Source organism: Canis lupus, chromosome 33, assembly GCF_003254725.2.
Source record: "Canis lupus dingo isolate Sandy chromosome 33, ASM325472v2, whole genome shotgun sequence".
NCBI lineage: Eukaryota > Metazoa > Chordata > Mammalia > Carnivora > Canidae > Canis > Canis lupus.
In genome coordinates this window covers 11,320,730-11,340,847 of record NC_064275.1, presented here as the reverse complement: position 1 = coordinate 11,340,847, position 20,118 = coordinate 11,320,730, and the positions used below count along the sequence as shown (strand labels likewise).

Below are 20,118 nucleotides of genomic sequence, written 5' to 3'. Positions count from 1 at the left end.
GTAAAAGACCAGTAGGAACAATCCCATTGCATGATTTCATTATAAGGACATTTAACTATATTACAAGAAGCTCACAGTTTGGAAAGCCTGGCTCAGCCAGCACAGTAGCTAAAACTATTAGGCACCCCTACACTCATCTTACATAATAATACCTTATATTAAATAAAAAGAGACATGAGCTAAGCAATGCCAGCCAGTTTTTTGGCATATAGGAGAATAGTTCAGTTTTCAAAAAGATGAACCCCATGACCTGAATGAGATCCTTATAAACAATCAACAGACTGTAAATGTATTGTAATTCTGTTCTATTCATTGGAGCCAAGCTACAACCTTCATTCCATTTTGGTCACTTTTCTGGAGAAAATAGAGCTAAAGGGTATTCTTTAGTAGAGGCTACTGCTAACGGTAGAACACTAAAGAAATTAAAGGCTGGATACAATATCTAGCAAACAGAAAATAAGAGGAGAGGGTATTGGCAACTCTAAATGACCCATTTTCTCATATATATACTTGTTATATAGCTGGATAATAAGAAAAAGAAAATAAGAATGAGAGTAGAATAATAATCTATGAAGATCTCCTTTTTAATTAGCTAATAAAACAAATAAGTGGCAGATTCAGAGTTTTTTTCCTATCTCCTGCTATCATTTATTTATCTTTTTAGGATCAAAATGCAGAAAAAATTTGAGTGGTTGGTAAAGATTGCTTGGTTGCCTTTTCTTCATGCTTGGGCCTCTCTGACAATTTGCCCAGAATGTTCTGAAGCTAAACAGTGATTGGTTTAATATACTTTTTGTTAGTTTTTCTGAATTTCCCTGAGGTAGTTCCCTGACTACCAGCTCCCAGTAAAGCTGGAAGGTAAATAAAGTCTGGCTTTTATCCCCCACTGGCCTTCCAATTCTACTCCTTCTTCACTCTTTTATGTAGTCCTTCACTGACTGTTTTTGGCCTGTTGCATGTCACTGCAAGACTACTCAATCAAAGCTGACACCAGAACAGCTAGGATCACAATCTGTCTGACTTCCTGCTTTATTTCAAAACTTCCCTTCTCTGTGTCTCCTTTCAATAGGCTCTGCTCTGTATTAGAGAATTGAAGAACTACACTGAGATCAGAGAGATTTGAGTTTTAACAGTAACTTTCTAGCTGTCCAACTACCATGCCTCGAACAAAACTAACCATTTCTTGCTCTCCTGTTGCCCTGACTTTTTCGCAGAATTCTATTCTGTTCATTAGTAAATCATTCTTCCAGGTATTATTCTGGTTTTCTCTTACCCACTCTGTCACCAAGTCTTAATGGTTAATGTTATGTTTTGTGTCTGATTCTCCCCTTTTATTCCCACTAAAACTTCCATAGTCCAGGCTACACCTGAAACATTGCCATCAAACTTAGTCTCTCATTCTACTCTTTCATATATATATATGAAATATATATATGAACATATATATGAACATACACACACACACACACACACACATATTTCCTCTAAATCAGTATTCTGAAGTAATGTTTTGAAGATTACAATGTGAAGATTGAAATAAAAATTTCTTAATCTGATATCCATGATTGCCTTGAACTCTTCAGGTGAGAATTATACCTCACTACTCCATTTATACCACTACATAATAAGCAAGAGTCTACTCAAATTTTCTTTGTCCCATCTCCATTTATCCACTGTCCAATCATATATTCATTTGTTCAGTTTATCTACTGTCCAATCATATATTCATTTGTTTAGTTAATATATATTTTGTGCTGGCACTAAGTGCTGAAGTTACACAGTTGAAAACAGCATAGCTTTCAATATATTTATAATGACATCAAGCAATTAAGACTATAACAACATACAAATTGCATATGATGTGATCGCTGGTAGCTTATAGTTGCATGAGACTGCGAAGTGTCTGGTAGGAATTGATGCTACAGCTGGGTTTTAAAGAATAAGTAAATGTTTGCTAGAAAACAAACGTAAGGTAGTGATAGCAAATGGATAGGCATATAAGTAGAATTCTACTGGAGGAATCTGGAAAACAGAACAGAACTGTAAAAGACAGAGTGAAATGATGAAGATTGAGACATAGTGCAGGACCATGGCTGCAAGGGATTTGAGGTGTATTGAAATTGGGAATGAAAAGGCAAAAGAGGCAGCCTGGGTGGCTCAGCGGTTTAGCACCACCTTCAGCCCAGGGCGTGATCCTGGAGACCCGGGATCCAGTCCCACGTCAGGTTCCCTGCTTGGAGCCTGCTTCTCCCTCTGCCTGTGTCTCTGCTTCTCTCTCTCTCTCTCTGTCTCTCATGAATAAATAAATAAGATATATTTTTTAAAAAGACAAAAGAGGGAAAGAAAAAATCTTGGATCACGAAAGTAGACTTAGGGAATGCAGGGACTCTATCAAACATAACATTTGTATCATAGGAGTCCCAGCAGAATAAGAGAGAGAAAAGGGGGCAGAAGGTTTATTTGAGGAAATTACACTGAAAACTTCCCTAATCTGGGGAAGAAAAGATATCCAAGTCCAGGAAGCACAGAGAACTCTCATCAAAATCAACTTTGAGAGGGAAAGAAAGACCAAAAGTGACAAATACTAGGAAGAGATGGAGAAAATCTCCAGAAACAACAAAACAAGTAATAAAATGGCACTAAATTCATATCTGTCAATCATTAATCTGAATGTAAATAGACTAAATGCACCAATCAATAGACATAGGGTGTCAGATCAGATAAAAAAAACAAGACCCATCTATATGCTGCCTACAAGAGACTCATTTTAGACCTAAAGACACCTACAAATGAGAGTGAGGGTATAGAGAGATACCTACTATGCAAACGGGATGTTAAAAGAAAGCTGGAATAGCAATTCTTATATCAGACAAACTAGGTTTTAAACCAAGGTCTGTAACAAGGGATGAAGAAGGGTACTATATCATAATAAAGGGGTCTAACCAACAAGAAGATCTAATGATTGTGAGAACCACCAAATATAGTAAACAATAACAAGCATAAAGGAACTCATTGGTAATAGTACATTAATAGTAGAGGACTTTAAAAGTCCACTTCCACCAATGGACAGATCATCTAAGCAGATAATCAACAAGGAAACAATGACTGTGAATGACATACTGGACCAGACAAACTTAAAAGATACAGTCAGAACATTTCATACTAAAGCAGCAAAATATACATTCTTTTCAAGTACACATGGGACATTCTCTAGAATAGATCACGTACTAGATCACAAATCAGGACTCAACAGGTACAAAAAGACTGAGATCACACCATGCATATTTTCTGACCACAAGGCTATGAAGTTTGAAGCCAACCACAAGGAAAAAATTGGAAGGACACCCTATAAAAGAATGAATGGGCCAACCAGGACATTAAAGAAGAAATAAAGAAATATAAGGAAAAAAATGAAAATGAAAATATGATGGTCTGAAACCTCCGGGATGCAGCAAAAATAGTCATAAGGGGAAAGTCCATAGCAATACAGGCCTACCTCAAGAAGCAAGAAAAATCTCAAATAACCTTACACTTAAGGGAGCTAGAAAAAGAACAACAAATGAAACCTAAAGCCAGCAGAAGGGAAGTAGTAAAGATTAGAACAGAAATCATTGATACAGAAACAAAAAAAATTATAGTAGAACAGATCAATGAAACCAGGAGCTAGTTCTTTGAAAAAATTAATAAAACTGATAAACCACTAACCAGATTTATCAAAAAAAAAAAAAAAAAGAAAAAAGAAAAAGAAAAAGGACTCAAGTAAATAAAATTACAAATGAAAGAAGAGAGATCACAACAAACACCACAGAAATACAATTATAAAAGAATATTATGAAAAATTATATGCCACCAAACTGAGCAATCTGGAAGAAATGGATAAGTTCCAAGAAACATATAGCTACCAAAACTGAAACAGGAAGAAATAGAAAACTTGAACAGACCAATAACCAGCAAAATAATTGAATCAGTAATCAAAAATTTTCTAACAGACAAAAATTTAGAGTCAGATGGTTTCCCAGGGGAATTCTACAAAACAGTTAAAGAAGAGTTAATACCTATTCTTCTCAAATTACTCCAAAAAATAGGAAAGGAAGGAAAACTTCCAAATTCATTCTGTGAGACCAGCATTACCCCAGATCCAAAACCAAACAGAGATCACAAAAAAAGAGAACTGCAGGACAATATCTCTGATGAATATGGACATAAAAATTCTCAACAAAATACTAGAAATCAAATCCAACAGTACATTAAAAGAATAATTCACTGGGATCAAGTGGGGTTTATTCCTGGGTGGCCAGAGTTCAATATTTGCAAATCAATCAACATGATACACCACATTAATAAAAGAAAGGATAAGAACCATATGATCCTTTCAATAGATGCAGAAAAAGCATTTGACAAACTACAACATCCATTCTTCATAAAAACCCTCAACAAAGTGGGGATAGTAGGAACATATCTCATCATAATAAAAGACATATATGAAAAACTCACAGGTAATATCATCCTCAATGGGGAAAAACTGATACCTTTTCCTCTATGATCAGAAGCAAGAGAAACATCCACTCGCAAACATCACTGTTATTTTACATAATACTGGAAGTTCTAGCCTCAGCAATCAGACAACAAAAAGAAACAAAAGGCATCTTATTGGCAAGGAAGAAGTCAAATTTTCACTATTTGCAGATGACAAGGTAATCTATGTAGAAAACCTGAAAGACTTCACAAAAAATTGCTAGAACTGATACATGAATTCAGCAGTTGCAAGATACAAAATCAATGTACAGAATTCAGTTGCATTTTGATACACTAATAATGAAGCAATAGAAAGAGAGATTTAAAAATCGATCCTATTTATAAACATACCCAAAACCATAAGATACCTAGGAATAAACCTAACCAAAGAGGTAAGAGATCTGTACCCTAAAAACTATACAACACTCATGAAAGAAATTAAAAATGACACAAGAAACAGAAAATATTCCATGCTCATGGAAGGAAAGAACAAATATTTGTTAAAAAGTCTATACTACCGAAAGCCATCTACACATTTAATGCAATCTCTGTTAAAATAACACCAGCATTTTTACAGCTAGAACAAACAATCCCAAAATTTGTATGGAACCACAAAAGACTTGAATAGCCAAAGCAATCTTAAAAAAGCAAAGCAAAGCTGGAGTCATCACCATTCTGGATTTCAAGCTGTATTAAAGCTGTAGTGATCAAAACAATATGGTCCTGGCACAGAAAAAGACACATAGATCAATGGGACAGAATAGAAAACTCAGAAATGGACCCACAACTATATGGTCAACTAATCTTCGACAAATTCTCTTCAAGAAATGGTGTTGGGAAAATGGGACAGCAACATGTAGAAGAATAAAACTGGACCACTTTCTTACACTGTACACAAAAACAAATTCAAAATGGATAAAAGACCTAAATGTGAAACAGGAAACCATCAAAATCCTAGAGAACACAGGCAGCAACCTCTTTGACATTGGCTATAACTGCTTCTTAATGGACATGTCTCTGGAGGAAAGGGAAACAAAAGCAAAAATGAACCATCGGGACTTCATCAAGATAAAAAGCTTCTGCACAGCACAAGAAACAATCAACAAAACTAAAAAGCAACCTACAGAATGGGAGAAGATATACAGAAATGACATATCTGATAAAGAGTTAGTATCTAAAATCTATACAGAACTTATAAAATTTAGTACCCCCCCAAACCCAAATAATCCAGTTTAAAAATGGGCAGAAGACATAAATAGACATTTTTCCAAAGAAGACATCCAGATGGCTAAGGCACATGGGAAGATATTCAACATCACTCATCATCAGGAAAATACAAATCAAATCTCCAATGAGATACCACCTTACATTTGTCAGAATGGCTAATTGTAACGACACAGGAAAGTAGAAATGTTGGCCAGGATGCAGAGAGGGGAACCCTCTTACCTGCTGGTGGGAATGCAAACTGGTACATCTACTTTGGAAAACAGTATGGAAGGTCTTCAAAAAATTAAAAATAGAATTATCTGATAACCCAGGAACTGCACTAGTAGGTATTTACCCAAAAGAGGCAAAAATACTGATTTGAAGGGATGCACCATAATGTTTCTAGCAGTACTATCAACAATAGCCAAATTATGGTAAGAGGCCAAATGTCCGCTAAGTGATGAATGGATAAAGTAGTTGTGGCATATATATATATGGTATATATATGCCATATATATATATATACATAGTATATATTCCATTATATATGGAATATATGGCTCAGTAGTATATATTCCTTTATATATAATTCCATTATATAATATATAATAGTGATAATATATAATGTTATTTATATATATATAATGGAATATTACTATATGTGTGTGTGTATAATGGAATATTACTGAGCCATAAAAAAGAATGAAATTTTGCCACTTGCCATGACATGGACGGAGGTAGAGAGTAATAAGCTAAGTGAAACAAGTCAGTGAGAGAAAGACAAATACCATACAATTTTCCTCATATGTGGAATTTCTGAAATATGATAGATGAACATAGGGGGAAAGAAGAGATATAGGTAAACCATAGAACAGACATCTAACTATAGAGAACAAACTGAGGGTCGCTGGAGAGGAGGTGGGGAGGGGGATGGACTAAATGTGTGATGGGGATTAAGGAGGGCAGTTGTGATGAGCAAATGGTGTTGTGATGAATCACTAAATCCTACATCTGAAACTAATATTATACTGTATGTTAACCAACTGGAATTTAAATAAAAACTGGGAAGAGAAAAAAAACAACAGGGGGAGTGTGAAAATTAATCTGAGAGATCTGGGGAGTTATTAAAGAATTCTCATCATAGCACTAACCTAACGTGGTCACATTTGTTTTTAGAAAGATATTTCTGGCAGCAACTTGGAGGGCAGTTTGGAGTGAACAGAAAGGAATATTATTTTGGAAATCACGGAAATACTGGCAATGAAGAATGGTGGCATATTCTTAGGCAGTGTCAGAGGCAGAATCAGATAAGCATAAAAATTAAAGAGCCAGATTCTATACCGCTTCGTTACGGACTGGATAGGGTAAGGAAGGACTAGTGCATCTTCCGCAAGATGAATTGACCAAATGTCCTCCTTCTGAATGTACCCTCTGCCCTTTCTGTTTAGCTCCCTCCTTCTCCACCCTGGAGTCACCCAGAGCAGTGCTTCTCCAGGTGTGGTCCTCAGATGAGCAGCATTAGTATCACCAGGGAATTTGTTATAAATACCTCTTCCGCCAACTACTGGATGAGAAACTTAGAGCAGGGTCCAGCGATCTGTGTTCTAAGTCCTTCTGGCAATTCTGATGCACACAAAAGAGTTTGACAATCACTGCCCCCGGGCATCTGAGCTTTCAAGGCTGTTCACTGCGTTCTGAGTGTCACTTACCACCTGCAACCTTGCACTGACCACTTCCTCCTGGTGTAGGTATCTTATTTCTCTACTGGAGTACTAAACTCTGAATGTCAGAACTCTTGTCTTCAGCACTTTTTTATCTTTACCATGAAGCCCAGCACTGCATACATTGTGCCTTCTCAAAAGCTGTGCCAAACGCACTCCACAGCCAGCCAAAATAAAATCATTTCCTTCCTATTCATTCGAGGACTTTTCTGCTTACCCAACCCGTTGTGTCTGATAACATACATTCCTTCTTTTTCTTAAGCCAGTTTCCCAGTCCTCATTGTTCATCTTGATACTCTTTCCTATCTTTACTCTTGCACTTACACCAAGATAGTGTATTTCCAGTGGAACATTTCTGGACAGAATTGTGCCTTTACGTACAGAAATAATAATTTGATTTTTAGTAAGGTGTATGGAATGAAATACTTTAAATCCTCACTTTTAAGTCAGTATATAAGTTGGAACTTATATACAAAGTTGAAGGCACAACAATCCCTTATTGTTAGGGAAAGTGGAATTTCAGGTTGTTCTTATATAAGGTTCTGCACTATATGGAACCAAAATAGCAATGTAGAGGAGATAAACCCTACAAAGGTTCAACTGGCATTTTTGTTCTTTCTCCAGAACACATGTAGAAGTACTCGCTTATTTTACTACGTAAGGCAGTATTGTAAGAAGTTTTGATTCATTTTTTTAAAATAAAGAAATTCTTTCTTGCATTTCTCCAAAAACAATATCTCTAGTTCTATGCTTATGTAATAATAATGATCATATAATAATAAATAATAAAAATAGTACCTAATAACAAGAATTTAATGAACAATATAGGATGTTATTTTAGATTTGTGATTTCACTTAATCTCCATAACAACACTGAGCTATTTTTTCATTTCAAGATAAGAAAACTGAGAGTTAAAGTAGTTAACTACTCTTCTAGAAAGACACAGAAATTGATTGTGCTGTGCCTGGACTGTCAGCCTGTTTGCTCTGAATCTTGGCACCTGTCTTATAGGAAAGAGAATGGCATTGCAGAAAAGGATTCCAACTAATTTACGGCACGTCTCTGGTTCTCCCTTTACTGCTAAGTAAAATAATGGAGTTAGGTCAGATGATCAAGAAGGTTCCTTTTTAGTCTGATATTCTATGTTTCAAATCTATGAAATAAAGTCAACCAAAATGTCTCAGAATACAGCATCCTATTTAAACTTATGCAATTGATCTTATTATTAAAATAAATTTTTCCATTAAAATGGAAGTCCCCTATCTAGAAGACCAATCAGTCAGAAGCCTCGATTCATCTGTCCTTATTCAGAAAGTAATCAGATGGCATTTTGAACTCCTACAAAATTCATAGCTTATGTGCAGAAGAGATGTGCAGAAATGACAAAGTGGAAAGTAAAAGGTATCCTAAGATAGGGTAAGCATTTATTCTATAGGTCTTCCAAAGGAGAAACAGATTATTTGAGTAACTGCAGAAGAAAAAAGGGAGGTTGAAAGTAAAGCCCAAAGAGCATGTGGATTCGGACTTGAAAGGTTAAAGCATTCGAATACTCTTAAGACATTAAAATTGCATAATTACATATTGGGTTACTCACAGTAAATATCAAAGATTGCTTGTTCAGACTGAACTGTTTTCTGGCCAGATGGTCCATAATACGTCACAGAGCAGGTAAATGGCATTTGTATGTCAGCCTTGGTTGCCTTGTACTCCAGGGATGAAGTCATGGTATACAGCTGAGTTACCGGGTCCATTTGCTTTTTAAAAATTAAGACTACCACTGAAGAAAATAAGAATACTAATGATAGCATTTTTCATTGGAAAATCACAATCCTTAGTTAAATGTCACAACACCTTGAGAAGTGGTTTTGTCCTTCTTACTGTATTTAACAGGAGGGAAAATTGACATGTACCGAGGTAGAATGTCTTTCCTAAACCATGAAATCAGAGACATAGACAGAAATAGAATCCTGGAATCCTATCTCCCACTCACTTTAATTAACTTCTAGAATATGCCATATACAGAAATAATTTTTCTCTGCTCTTGATTCCTCTGCACAAGGACTAAAATGATGTTTTTAAAAAAATCACTTAATGACTTAATGGTTACTTAAAGGAACAAAGCATAGAGCCATAGATCAAAGAGGGCATCGCATTTAGATGCAGGACAGTCTAAGGAATGCCAGGACAAGAGAAAGTCAGAATAGGTCATCTGAATTTACTGCCCACTTCATACCCACCTCCTTCAAGGGGTTGCAGCACTTTTCCATTCCTGTACCATGTGATGTTGCCGTCTGGATAACTGTCTTTTGAAATGCAGTCTCCCAACTGCAAAATGAAGAGAAAATGTGGACACCTTGGTTCCGTCAGTGGTTGTCAATTTGAAAGATTTGGACTCCTCAGGGGGTGCAGTTGCTCCAAAGGTTTCCTGGCCCTTTCATTACCCAAGCATTGACTGTGGACTGAATACGTGGTCTCTTGCATTAAAAACAATGTCTTGTACTTAAAATTATGGTCTTGCTCACTTAAAAATATGCAAGAGATGCTGCCACTATTAATAAAATCACATTTGTTTAAAAGCATTACCAAATTCTTTTTGACATTATTCATTTTTAACATTAACTAAATAACATAACTACATTACGCTGGCGATTGCCATGGTTCACAGATCTCAGCATGCAAGAATCATAATGGTGGTAAGGCTGCCTCTCCGGTTTCATAACATACACATTTTAGATACATATACCTACCAAATCTACAATTCCCACCGCTTTTCTTCAAATGTGTTATAACTTCAATATTGGCATGTTCAAATAATATTACGCAGTAAAATTTAATCTGATTCAAAAAACTTTTAACTTGTTTGCATTCTTTTTTATCCACAAAGGAAAATTAAGTTATTTTACTTGGTGAAAATAAGATTATTAGACAATTGATGTACCCAAATATAAACTCCAGCTTTGTTCCCTCTTGATGCAGCCTTTCTTCACACCTCTTAATGTGATTGTTCAAATTTGACCTTCTCACATCTTTATTTCAACTTTTCAATAGTTTAATCTGCCAAGAGGATAAAGTCGAAACTCCCTCCGTGACATAAGGCTTGTCATAATCCAGCTTCTCTATTTACTTCTCCAAATTTATCTTTTACTGCAGTCTCTTGCCTCCCGTCTTACCACACAAAGTTCCAGCAACGCAAATAATGTGATGTTTCTTAAAAATGCCATTCTCCTTCACATCATATTATTTCATGCTGTCGGAAAGTCTTTCTATCCTTGGTTCAGAGAAAACTTACTCATCTTTCATGACTCCATTTAACATTCAGTTCATTCAAACAGGGAAGACTTATGCTTTTCTCCTTCCTCTCCTCTCTTCTCCCTTCAGAAATGACTAAATCTTCCTCTGTGTTCCCACTCTAACTTGGGCAGACTTTCCGATTGGCATCTGCAACACTGTCAGCTCTACAAGAGCAAAGTCTATCTTATTTGTCCTGGCATCTGAGGCTAAGAGAAGACATTTAACATTAAGCCAAGTGAAGGCAATAAATCAAAAACAAAAAAAAAAAAAAGTTCTCACCTTTTTTAGCTGCTCTGTTTCGAGAAAAGGTGCTTTGCTTACAATTTCAGGTTTGGATGGTTGCTCTAAAGTTAAGCAGAGAAAAGTTTTAAGTACACATGAAGGAACAAAAGGACATTTGTCATTTGGATTATAGAAAAATAATTCATTTATTCAAAGCAGTAAAATAAAGAACACATTCCCATATAATCTGTGATTAAGAAATCTGGTTAGCCCTCTCCCTCCAAATATTTGCTTTATTATATTAAATGCTATTTTAAATGCTTATTACTCCTTTGTAGAAAATATTGGTAATGTGTCCTGAAAGCTTTCTAAGCAGTGAATATGGATTTGATAGTGAAACAGAGGTTAATATGCTAAATATAAATATTATTTTCAATTGGTTATCATGTGTACTTTCTACCTACATACAACTTCAGCTACTTAAATGAAGAAATGAATCCACAAGGGGTACTTATTAAAAGCATAAATTTCTGAGCCTCCTCTGGCCAGAGGCAAAATCTCCAGGGTAAGTCCTATAAATCTACTTTTTAAAACAAATTCCCTACAAGATTTTCAGGCACACTGAAATGTAAGAATCACAGCTCTGAAATCGTGGTGACTAAAAGGAGTTAAGGGAAATAGAAGCTCAATTTTTCTGTGTATCACAAACCTTATTGTTTAAGGTGAAGTCATATTATGAAACTATAAATGTAGGGAAAACCTTCAAATTTGGGACTGAGATAATGGGCAGAAGCATTTCAAATATAGGAAGTTCTGTAAGCATCCATTTTAAGAGAGTCTTCAGGGAGAACTGGTTAAAAATCTCAGCAACAAGGTATTATTCAAACTTATTTTAAGTTATTTATTCTTCACTGTTAGTTATCTATCACTGACGGATTTTTTACTTTTTAATTAGTTCTAACAATTGGTCCCCAGAAAATGGATATTGCCTCTTGGTCATTGATTTTTGTGGATCTCATGGAGCAAAACTATTCTATTCTCATATAAACAAATAAAGACAATCAGTTATTCTTTCATTCATAGTCTCATTGTTTACGAGCTCCAATACCGTTAATTTTTATTACCAAACTAGACTAAATTGGCTTTTATATAATTATTACTCAATTTGGAATTCCATTATCAGATGCATTGCCTACCCAGACCATTATAGAAAGTAAGGATGAAGACAGAAAGGTTTTGGAATAACGAAATGGCTATCACCAAGACTGTAAGCAAAAAATATGTAAACTTCTTCATGTTACTACTGAGAGTCAGTCTCCCTTTTGCAATTGTTTTATATGAGAAATTGGAACAATGAATAATAATAGTAAAGCCTCCTATGTGTTCAACATATACCCTTTAATCATAGGAGAGCCTACTTACTATTAATTCTAGAAACATAATTCTAATTCAATTTTCACAAGATGGATTATTAGAAAATAATTATATATATATATTTAGAAAAATATACAGATTGGAAACAAAACACAAGAAAGATAGAAAAATGAAATATAGAAGAATAGAAAAGTATAATAGAGACAATTACATTAACACAAACAAGAAGTGACACCTGATTGACTGTTAGATGTGACCAAAAAATTATTAAAAACTGACCCAAAAAATCAAAATAAACAGCAATTTCTGGGAAACATATGGTGGGGGACTAAAGCCTTCACGTATCAGTAAGCACTAGTGTTATCATAAATTTAATGTAATGCCATTAATGTTCACAATTACAACTCTGAATTATTGATGAAACATTAAATTCTGTTCTGAATTTATGTTTTAAGACCAATATCTAAAACATTTGAGAGATGTATCCAAAATATTTAAACAAAATGAAAATCCTTGGTGCTTAAGTAAGTGAGCCAAAGTTCTCTGGGAACTAAAATCAAGTATTTTGTGATACCTTTCTGAGAGCATCAGACAGGTAAGGTATTAAATTAACTTATGTGGTCAATCAAGAGTCAAAATTAACAAGAGAAAAAGAACAAATGGGTTTGTGTTTCCCCTTCAGTAGCATCTATGCCTAGAATATAAAAAGAGATTTAAAGAGTCATCTGAAAAAATTGAGGCTCTTTTTTTTTTTTTTTAAATAATTGAAGCTTTTAATACAAAATGTAGGTGGGCAGTGTTGCTAAGTTGCATTAGTTTCTAGTTCACCATAACCATATACCAAAATAGTTGGGCACATACTTCCTCTTCTGTAGAATATATATATTCCTCTGCTTTGTAAACCTTATGATGTATCATCAGTGAATATAAGATCATAAATGCTCAGTGTGTAACAAATGTTGGTCCTTTACACATGGCTATATATATGTTTCTTCCATAAATACTTTCCAAAATTTATACTTCTTTCAATAAAAATGAAACTGTGGAAAACCCAGAAACCTGCTGAAAGAATGCTTAAAGTTTAGGCCTCTTTACACTGTAACTCATCTTTTTATTAGAAGAGAATCACAGTGGCTATTGTGGAAGTAATGGTAATACCTATTGCAATTCTTTGAGTTCTTTTCCCCCAAACTTTTGTTTCAATCCACAAGATATTTGTATGTAATTTTCTCTCATATTAGTTTGCAACAATCAATGGGTATTAGTTGGAGGACCATAAAAGAGGACACGTACTATTTTAGCAAAATTGCATATCGATTCTAAAGTGCTTAAAAAAAACTTTACATGAATTATGCCTTAATATAATTCAGGGATTCATAACCAAGCATAGAATTGAAAGGAAAAGTCATACCATTTATTTGCATTATGAAAATAATTTTGTCAAGCCAGCTGAGGATGAAGAGATGAGGGCAAAATTGCTCTTTATCACCCACAATGTACAGTGTATTACCAAAACCACGCACAGGATAGTTCAATTTGATATGAGAGGAAGGCAAGAAAAGGGACTGGTTACACTGATTCATGAATGCTCCTCCCAGTATTTTGTCAGTCATTACCTTGTATAAATTCTGATGTATTTTAAGTAAACAACGGTTGACATGGAATCATAGTTTATTTTCCTCATAAGAAAGGTATTTTTTTATATCAAAAGAATAAAAAGAAAATCTATTATGTAGGTCTCATTTGTTAAATAGGTCATTTTCTGCTTCCTTGATTAAAAAAAAAAAAAATCCTTCCAGGTTGATTAACTTTCATTGGGAAGGTGAGCGGAAGGATGCTCAGTTCTTACAAAACATTGAGAACAAATGGAAGCTCTAACATAAGGGTGTGAAGTCAACCAGCATTGCCCATCACTCAGGGAAGAACTGGTCCAAACGTACACTGACTCTGTGTCACAGGAACAGACTTCCTTTTAACGTCACAGACACTAGAACACAAGAGGATTTACAGATTAGCTCTAGACTGTGGTTTTCAAACGCTTTTTAAGAGCTGGGGCCGTTCTCCCCTTTTGTCTCCCCCTGAATGAATTATTGTGAAAAAACTTCAAAATATATCAGGTGAGTGGAATGCTAGCTAACAGAAGCAGTGCCCCTCTTCAGTAGCTCCTCCAGAGGATCCTAGGAACATGGTAGGAAAACCACTCTCCAATTTGAAGCACTTATTTTACTGTTGAGAGAAGAAGCTCCAGACTAGTAAACTTCCCCAAGGTCAGAAATTAGCACCAGGGATAACAGAGCCAGGTCTTCTGATGACCAGTGAGTGGTTTTTCTGTTACAGCACTGACAGCCAGCTGGCAATCTGGGAACCCATTTGAGCTCTGAAACCTTTGCACAATGACTGGAATAAATCTTAGGGAACTTTAAAGGCTTTACTGTTGCTTCTGAATATTTTTATTAACTTCCAATGTACACTAAATGCAAACACAGTTTAATTCTGATGTCATTCAATGACTTTTTTTTTTTTAAGCTGTACTTGTGGCAATAAAGAATGTGACTTATTTGAATCTGGGTGGCTTTGTGGGCATGACTATCGTATCTGAGGTATAGTTTAAAGCTAAACAAACCTACACCAGAGGTAACAGAGTCATCAGTCATGGCCTCCAGTTTGAATAAAAACAGTATGAGTTTGCCCATGAGGATGGCACTCTGCAGCAAGCTGATCTGGGATTAGCTCACGTCAACCATACTCGATTCTGTAGTACACAGTGCGTGTTGCTAGGTGATTCGACAGAAGGAAACAGAGGACTGATTGATGAGCCTAGTAACTCTTAAGTGACTGCAATATACACATGCACAGAATAAAAGTCTCCCTGTCACAGCTGCTGTTTGCTTCACAAAATGTGGCCCAGAGTAAATTCATTATTATTTTTTTTTAAAGTAAAGCCCCTATATGCTCTTGCAAACACTTTCCTTATCATGAGCTGTGCTGTTCATTTAATTGGACTTGGAGGGTCCCACGGTTTCTAGTATAAAATGCTTTTCGAGAGTGTGTAACTTGTCTATTTGAATTCTCCCTGGCCCGGAGCCTGGAATGCAAATTCTGTTTCTGAGAATCACTTTGTTTTCAACAATATTCAAAAGAGAAGGGGGTCGGGGGTGCTGCCAGTATGTGGGGTGTGAGTTTGTTTTCAAAATCATAGAAATCCCCTGTATTCCAAAATAGCTTACAAATTTTTATCAAAGTAGACCAACTGTATTTTTGGTTTTTTTTTTTTTTTTTTTGCTTTTTTTCAGATTGCTGTATGGTGTTTTCTTGAAGTGTATCCTGAAAATTGTCACAAATGACTCTTCTGAAGGAAACAACCTGGATTTTCTAAACTTTATGGGAGACTAGCATGATATTTGATAATTTTAACACAGTGAAAAAGAAACCTGACAATGACAAATCAATACAACCTTTGGGGTGCTATGACTTAATCTCTACCTACTGTCTTACATTCTTGTTGCATACTTAAATTTATGACATCATGGCCTAATTTAAAAAATTGTTTTGGTTGTTCTCTTTACAAAAAGTGTCCCTAAGAGTGCACTATCCATCTTCCCAATAACATCAAAGCGAAATGAAAGAAAGAAAGAAAAAAAAATGGTGCATTGGTAAATAAAGGATACAGATTATTTGGAGTATTTAATGGAAGGCATGACTGGCAAACACTTGGAATTTGGTGTGATTCATAAAATGATTGAGAAGGGTGGATAGTTTCTGGAAAGTGCCTTCTAAGCTGAAAGGTAATCAGCTGAAACATGTAATATGCTTTTACAAGGTTCTTCTGGAGAACAAAGGTTTCCTTTGACAGCACAAGCATTCTTTGAATCCATGTCATGAGCCCATAGGAGCTTTGAAATCTATATAAATACTTAAGGGAAAGTTCCACTTAGTTGCATAGGCTATTACAAGAGAAATGGGGAAAATCCATGGTTGTTTGCTATAGTAGCCCTCTGGGCTTCTTTCTTCCCTATTTATTTTAATAATTTCTAGGTGCTACCAAGTTATCAGAAAGCAGAGGGAAAAAATTGAAAAGTGAGACCTTCTTCCCTAGTTAAAAAAGACTAGCATTCTGAAACTGTTGAGACCTATTTTTTTCTCCCTATAATTTCTAATATATTATGATGTAACATGAGGTGGGGATTTTTTTATTTGAATATTAAAAGATAAAATGTATTAATTAGAACTTCTCAAGTCATTCATTAGCATAGCTCTTTGCACAGTAACATTAACTATATGTTATCATTGGCAAAGTAACTTTGCCATAATGACTACAGTAATTACTCCTAGCTTCTGCTACTGACTTCTCTTCTTCTAACCCTACTCTACTTTTTCCCCTTGATGTATTTCACACACACATTCAGGGTATGGTGATTTTTTTTAATTGGGGGCAATTTCCTAAACCAACTGAACACTTTGAAGAAGGCCGGGATATAAATGTGTGTGCATGTGTGCACGTGTGTGTGTATATGTACACATGCACACACACACACATAAAAAGCTTAGATTTCTCTGTCATAAGATGGTTTGGATTTGCCTGTATTTTATTGTTGTTATACATCAAACTATTAATTTTATATGGTTCAGCCTAATACATCTGTATGCACGACATGCCTGACTACATGTATGTATCACCTAGCTATGTGTATATCACAGAATATTTATTTGCACATGCCAGTGAAAGTGAAAGAACACCTGCCAGGTTTCACTTAGACATACTTCTTATCACAGGACATTTTACCCAACAAAACAACAGAGAATATTCTTTTAGTTCCTTGCTGCAAAACTCCTATTTGAATTGCGGGGGTTTGTTTTCCTCACTGACAGCATGCATGAGCGGAGTGAAGATGGTTAGAAGTCCTCTTATAGGAACGCCTGCTGTGGAGACACTCCAGAGCGTTCACTCTTCTTTCTACAGAACATTTTCTAGTACCAGCCATCAATCCCACTTAGCAGTTAGACTGCAGACTACTTACTGAACACCTTGACTATTGTAGGTGCCTCAAACACGTTGTCCTCGGTTACTAGCATGCACACAAATCTCTTTTCATCACTGATCCTTGCATTACTGATAGACAAAGTGTAGTTTTCTGAGAGGCTCAATCTGTCTTTGTATTCTGGTACATCGTCGTACTGCACACTTTTCTTTGTAGAGGACCTGAAGGCAATAAATACTGGGGAGCCATCGGGCTTTTCCTAAAAATTAAAATAACAATACATTTTAAAAACAAGCATATTCAGATGTTTCAGGATCACATCCAGAATAAATAAATAAAATTTCTTGGCCATATTCTTCCACCAATATTTATAGTTCTGTCCAAAAAGAATTAATTTTGGATATGAGCCCCATATAAATCTTTGGTTACAGAAAATTACTCTTCATAAGAGGAGAGGCTGTAAGTTCTTTTACAGGTATCAGGTCAAATATGTGAAAATGGAAAGACAGTAGCTTTGGAATCTGAACTTTTCTTGCATCCCAAGGGAAGAATCAGTGACTGTTCTGAAACCAACAAGGGCTGGCATTGTAGCTAATTTAAAAGAAAAAAAAATAGATGAAAACGCACACCGAGATGCACAAAGTGATATTCAGCTAACCATCACAGCAAGCATATGCGTGGGCTGCAAATTCTCATTTGGAAATCCTGGGCAGTTATCTTTTGCATATTCATTACTTTAATTCACATACTTTAAATGTCCACACCTTTCAGTTTCAGCCAAAACTGACATAGCTGACCTTTACTCGTAACATAATTTAATGCGTCTTCGTGGAGGAACAGTATTTGCCCTTGTGAAACAATCATGTCCATTAAGCAACAGAATCAGATTAATCACTAAAATCCATAGTTTTGCTATCTGAGTCATAAAACATAGCTCAAAGAGCTTTCATATAAAAACTTATTATCAAAATAAAATATAATCTGGTATGAACAATTTTGCCAAGAGCCTGAGACATATAATTCATCTCTTCCTTTGCTCCCACAAAAATTCTCTTAGCTAATAAGCAATTTAATCTAAAATAAGAGCCAGTCCCTCTTCTACTTACCTCACAAGGCCTTTGAGAAAATAAAATATGATAAAACATTTTAAAATGTGTGGCAAGTTTCAAGGGGCCATGGGGAGTTATATTTCAAAAATTATTAAGGTTTATTACTGTTCATGTCACCACCAAATTCATATGTCAAAGCCCTAACCCTCAGTGTGGTGATATTTGGAGGCGGTGCCTCTGAGAGGTAATTAGGTTTAGATGAGGTACTGGGATGATGCCCTTATGATGGGTTTAGAACCTTTATAGGAAGAGGGAGAGAGGTCTCTCTTTCTCTCCATGAAAACACAGGTCATGTGAGCACATAGCAAAATGGCAGCTGTCTAAAAATCAGGAGAAGGATGCTCACAAAGAGCCAAACCTGTCACCACTTTGATCTTGGCCTTCCCAGCCTCCAGAACTCTTGAGAACTGAAGAGATGTTTTTGGAGCCTCCTAGTCTATGGTATTTTGTCATAGAACCACAAGTCAAGACGATTACTGAGCTAATTTTAGGGTCCAAAAGTTTTAGTTGGTTGAGTATCTGAATACATCAATAGGATTCTTCTTAATTTTCTAAATTTTTTCACAGGTTTACAATGCAAATCCTTGCTCTCAATCATCCTTTCACTGTGAGAAGTATGTTAAACGAGTCCCTTAGATTTCTGTTTTCAGACCCTTAAACAATAAATAACAGTTATTAAATTTTGAGCACGTAACCATATGCCAGGTACTTTCGTTGGGTTTTCCTTATAGTAACTGATTTAACACTCCTAATGAGCCCCTAAGTTAGAGTTGTAATATGAGATCCTTTTACATATCAGGCTGTAGGGACAGAATTGATTAAATAAATTGTCCAAGGTCCAGCTAGTGTATCTTGGCAGGGCAAATGTTGAAGCTCTGCAGTCTGGCTCCATTATGGCTTCACTCTACCACTCTTGGTAGCTGTTAGTTGCCCCATCCTTGCTCTGTATTTACCCCCTTTCAATCTTTCCAAACTTACCATTTGCCTTTCAGCTTTCATTAAATTCGAGCTTCTATACTATGTCTGCAAATTGACATAGAGCACATGGTACTTCAAATGTATCTCATCAGTTTATCGCTGAAGCTTTTTGCTTAATTAAGAATTTGAAAATTGCCGTTATTGTTTCCACTACTACCGTATCAATTCAGTTTAGGTGAAAATTATTCCCTGGATTATCATCAGGAATGTCTATGATCACAAGGTTTTCACCATCTGTGTTCCATTCATTTTGGCAGTAAGTTCGACTCAACAGGTGAAGCAGGTGGTGGTCTCACTTGGAGTTTTAGGGGTGTGATTAGCTTTTGTCCTCAGAGGCCTTAACTTCCACTTTTATAGTAAATCAGAAATAGTTCAAAATTCCCAAAGTGCACTAGATATCAGGAAGAGAGTGCAGGCGACTGCTGCGCCACCTCACCTGCTTCCTCTATCTACCTTCACATGACCTTCGCACAAGCAGGAGTATTTAGGGCCCCAGAGCTGTAACAAGGGCCATGTGCTAAGCACTAGGTCAATATTCCGCTATCAACTACTTCATGTAACCCTCACAATACTGAAGGAAGATTCTTTTTATCACTTCCTTTTATAGATGAGAAAATGGAGATTCCTTCACTTGTCCAGCATCCCATAGCAAGTATAGAGTAGAACATGTTGATCTGACTTAAAAACCCATATTTTGTTTTTTGGTGGTTTTTTTCTTTTTC

The 20,118-nt window shown here is 35.7% G+C and overlaps 1 protein-coding gene across 3 annotated transcripts in view; it reads right to left on the bottom strand.

Moving 5' to 3' along the window:
- Window positions 1–20,118, bottom strand: part of ALCAM (activated leukocyte cell adhesion molecule) — a 210,747-nt gene that overhangs the window by 36,491 nt on the left and 154,138 nt on the right. For all 3 annotated transcript variants that reach the window (XM_049105325.1, XM_049105324.1, XM_049105326.1), the window contains exons 3-6: window positions 17,349–17,568; window positions 11,014–11,078; window positions 9,681–9,768; window positions 9,038–9,220 (exon numbers count right to left, since the gene is read on the bottom strand). In XM_049105325.1, the coding sequence (XP_048961282.1) occupies window positions 9,038–9,220; window positions 9,681–9,768; window positions 11,014–11,078; window positions 17,349–17,568 (556 nt within the window). The remainder of the gene's footprint in view (window positions 1–9,037; window positions 9,221–9,680; window positions 9,769–11,013; window positions 11,079–17,348; window positions 17,569–20,118) is intronic.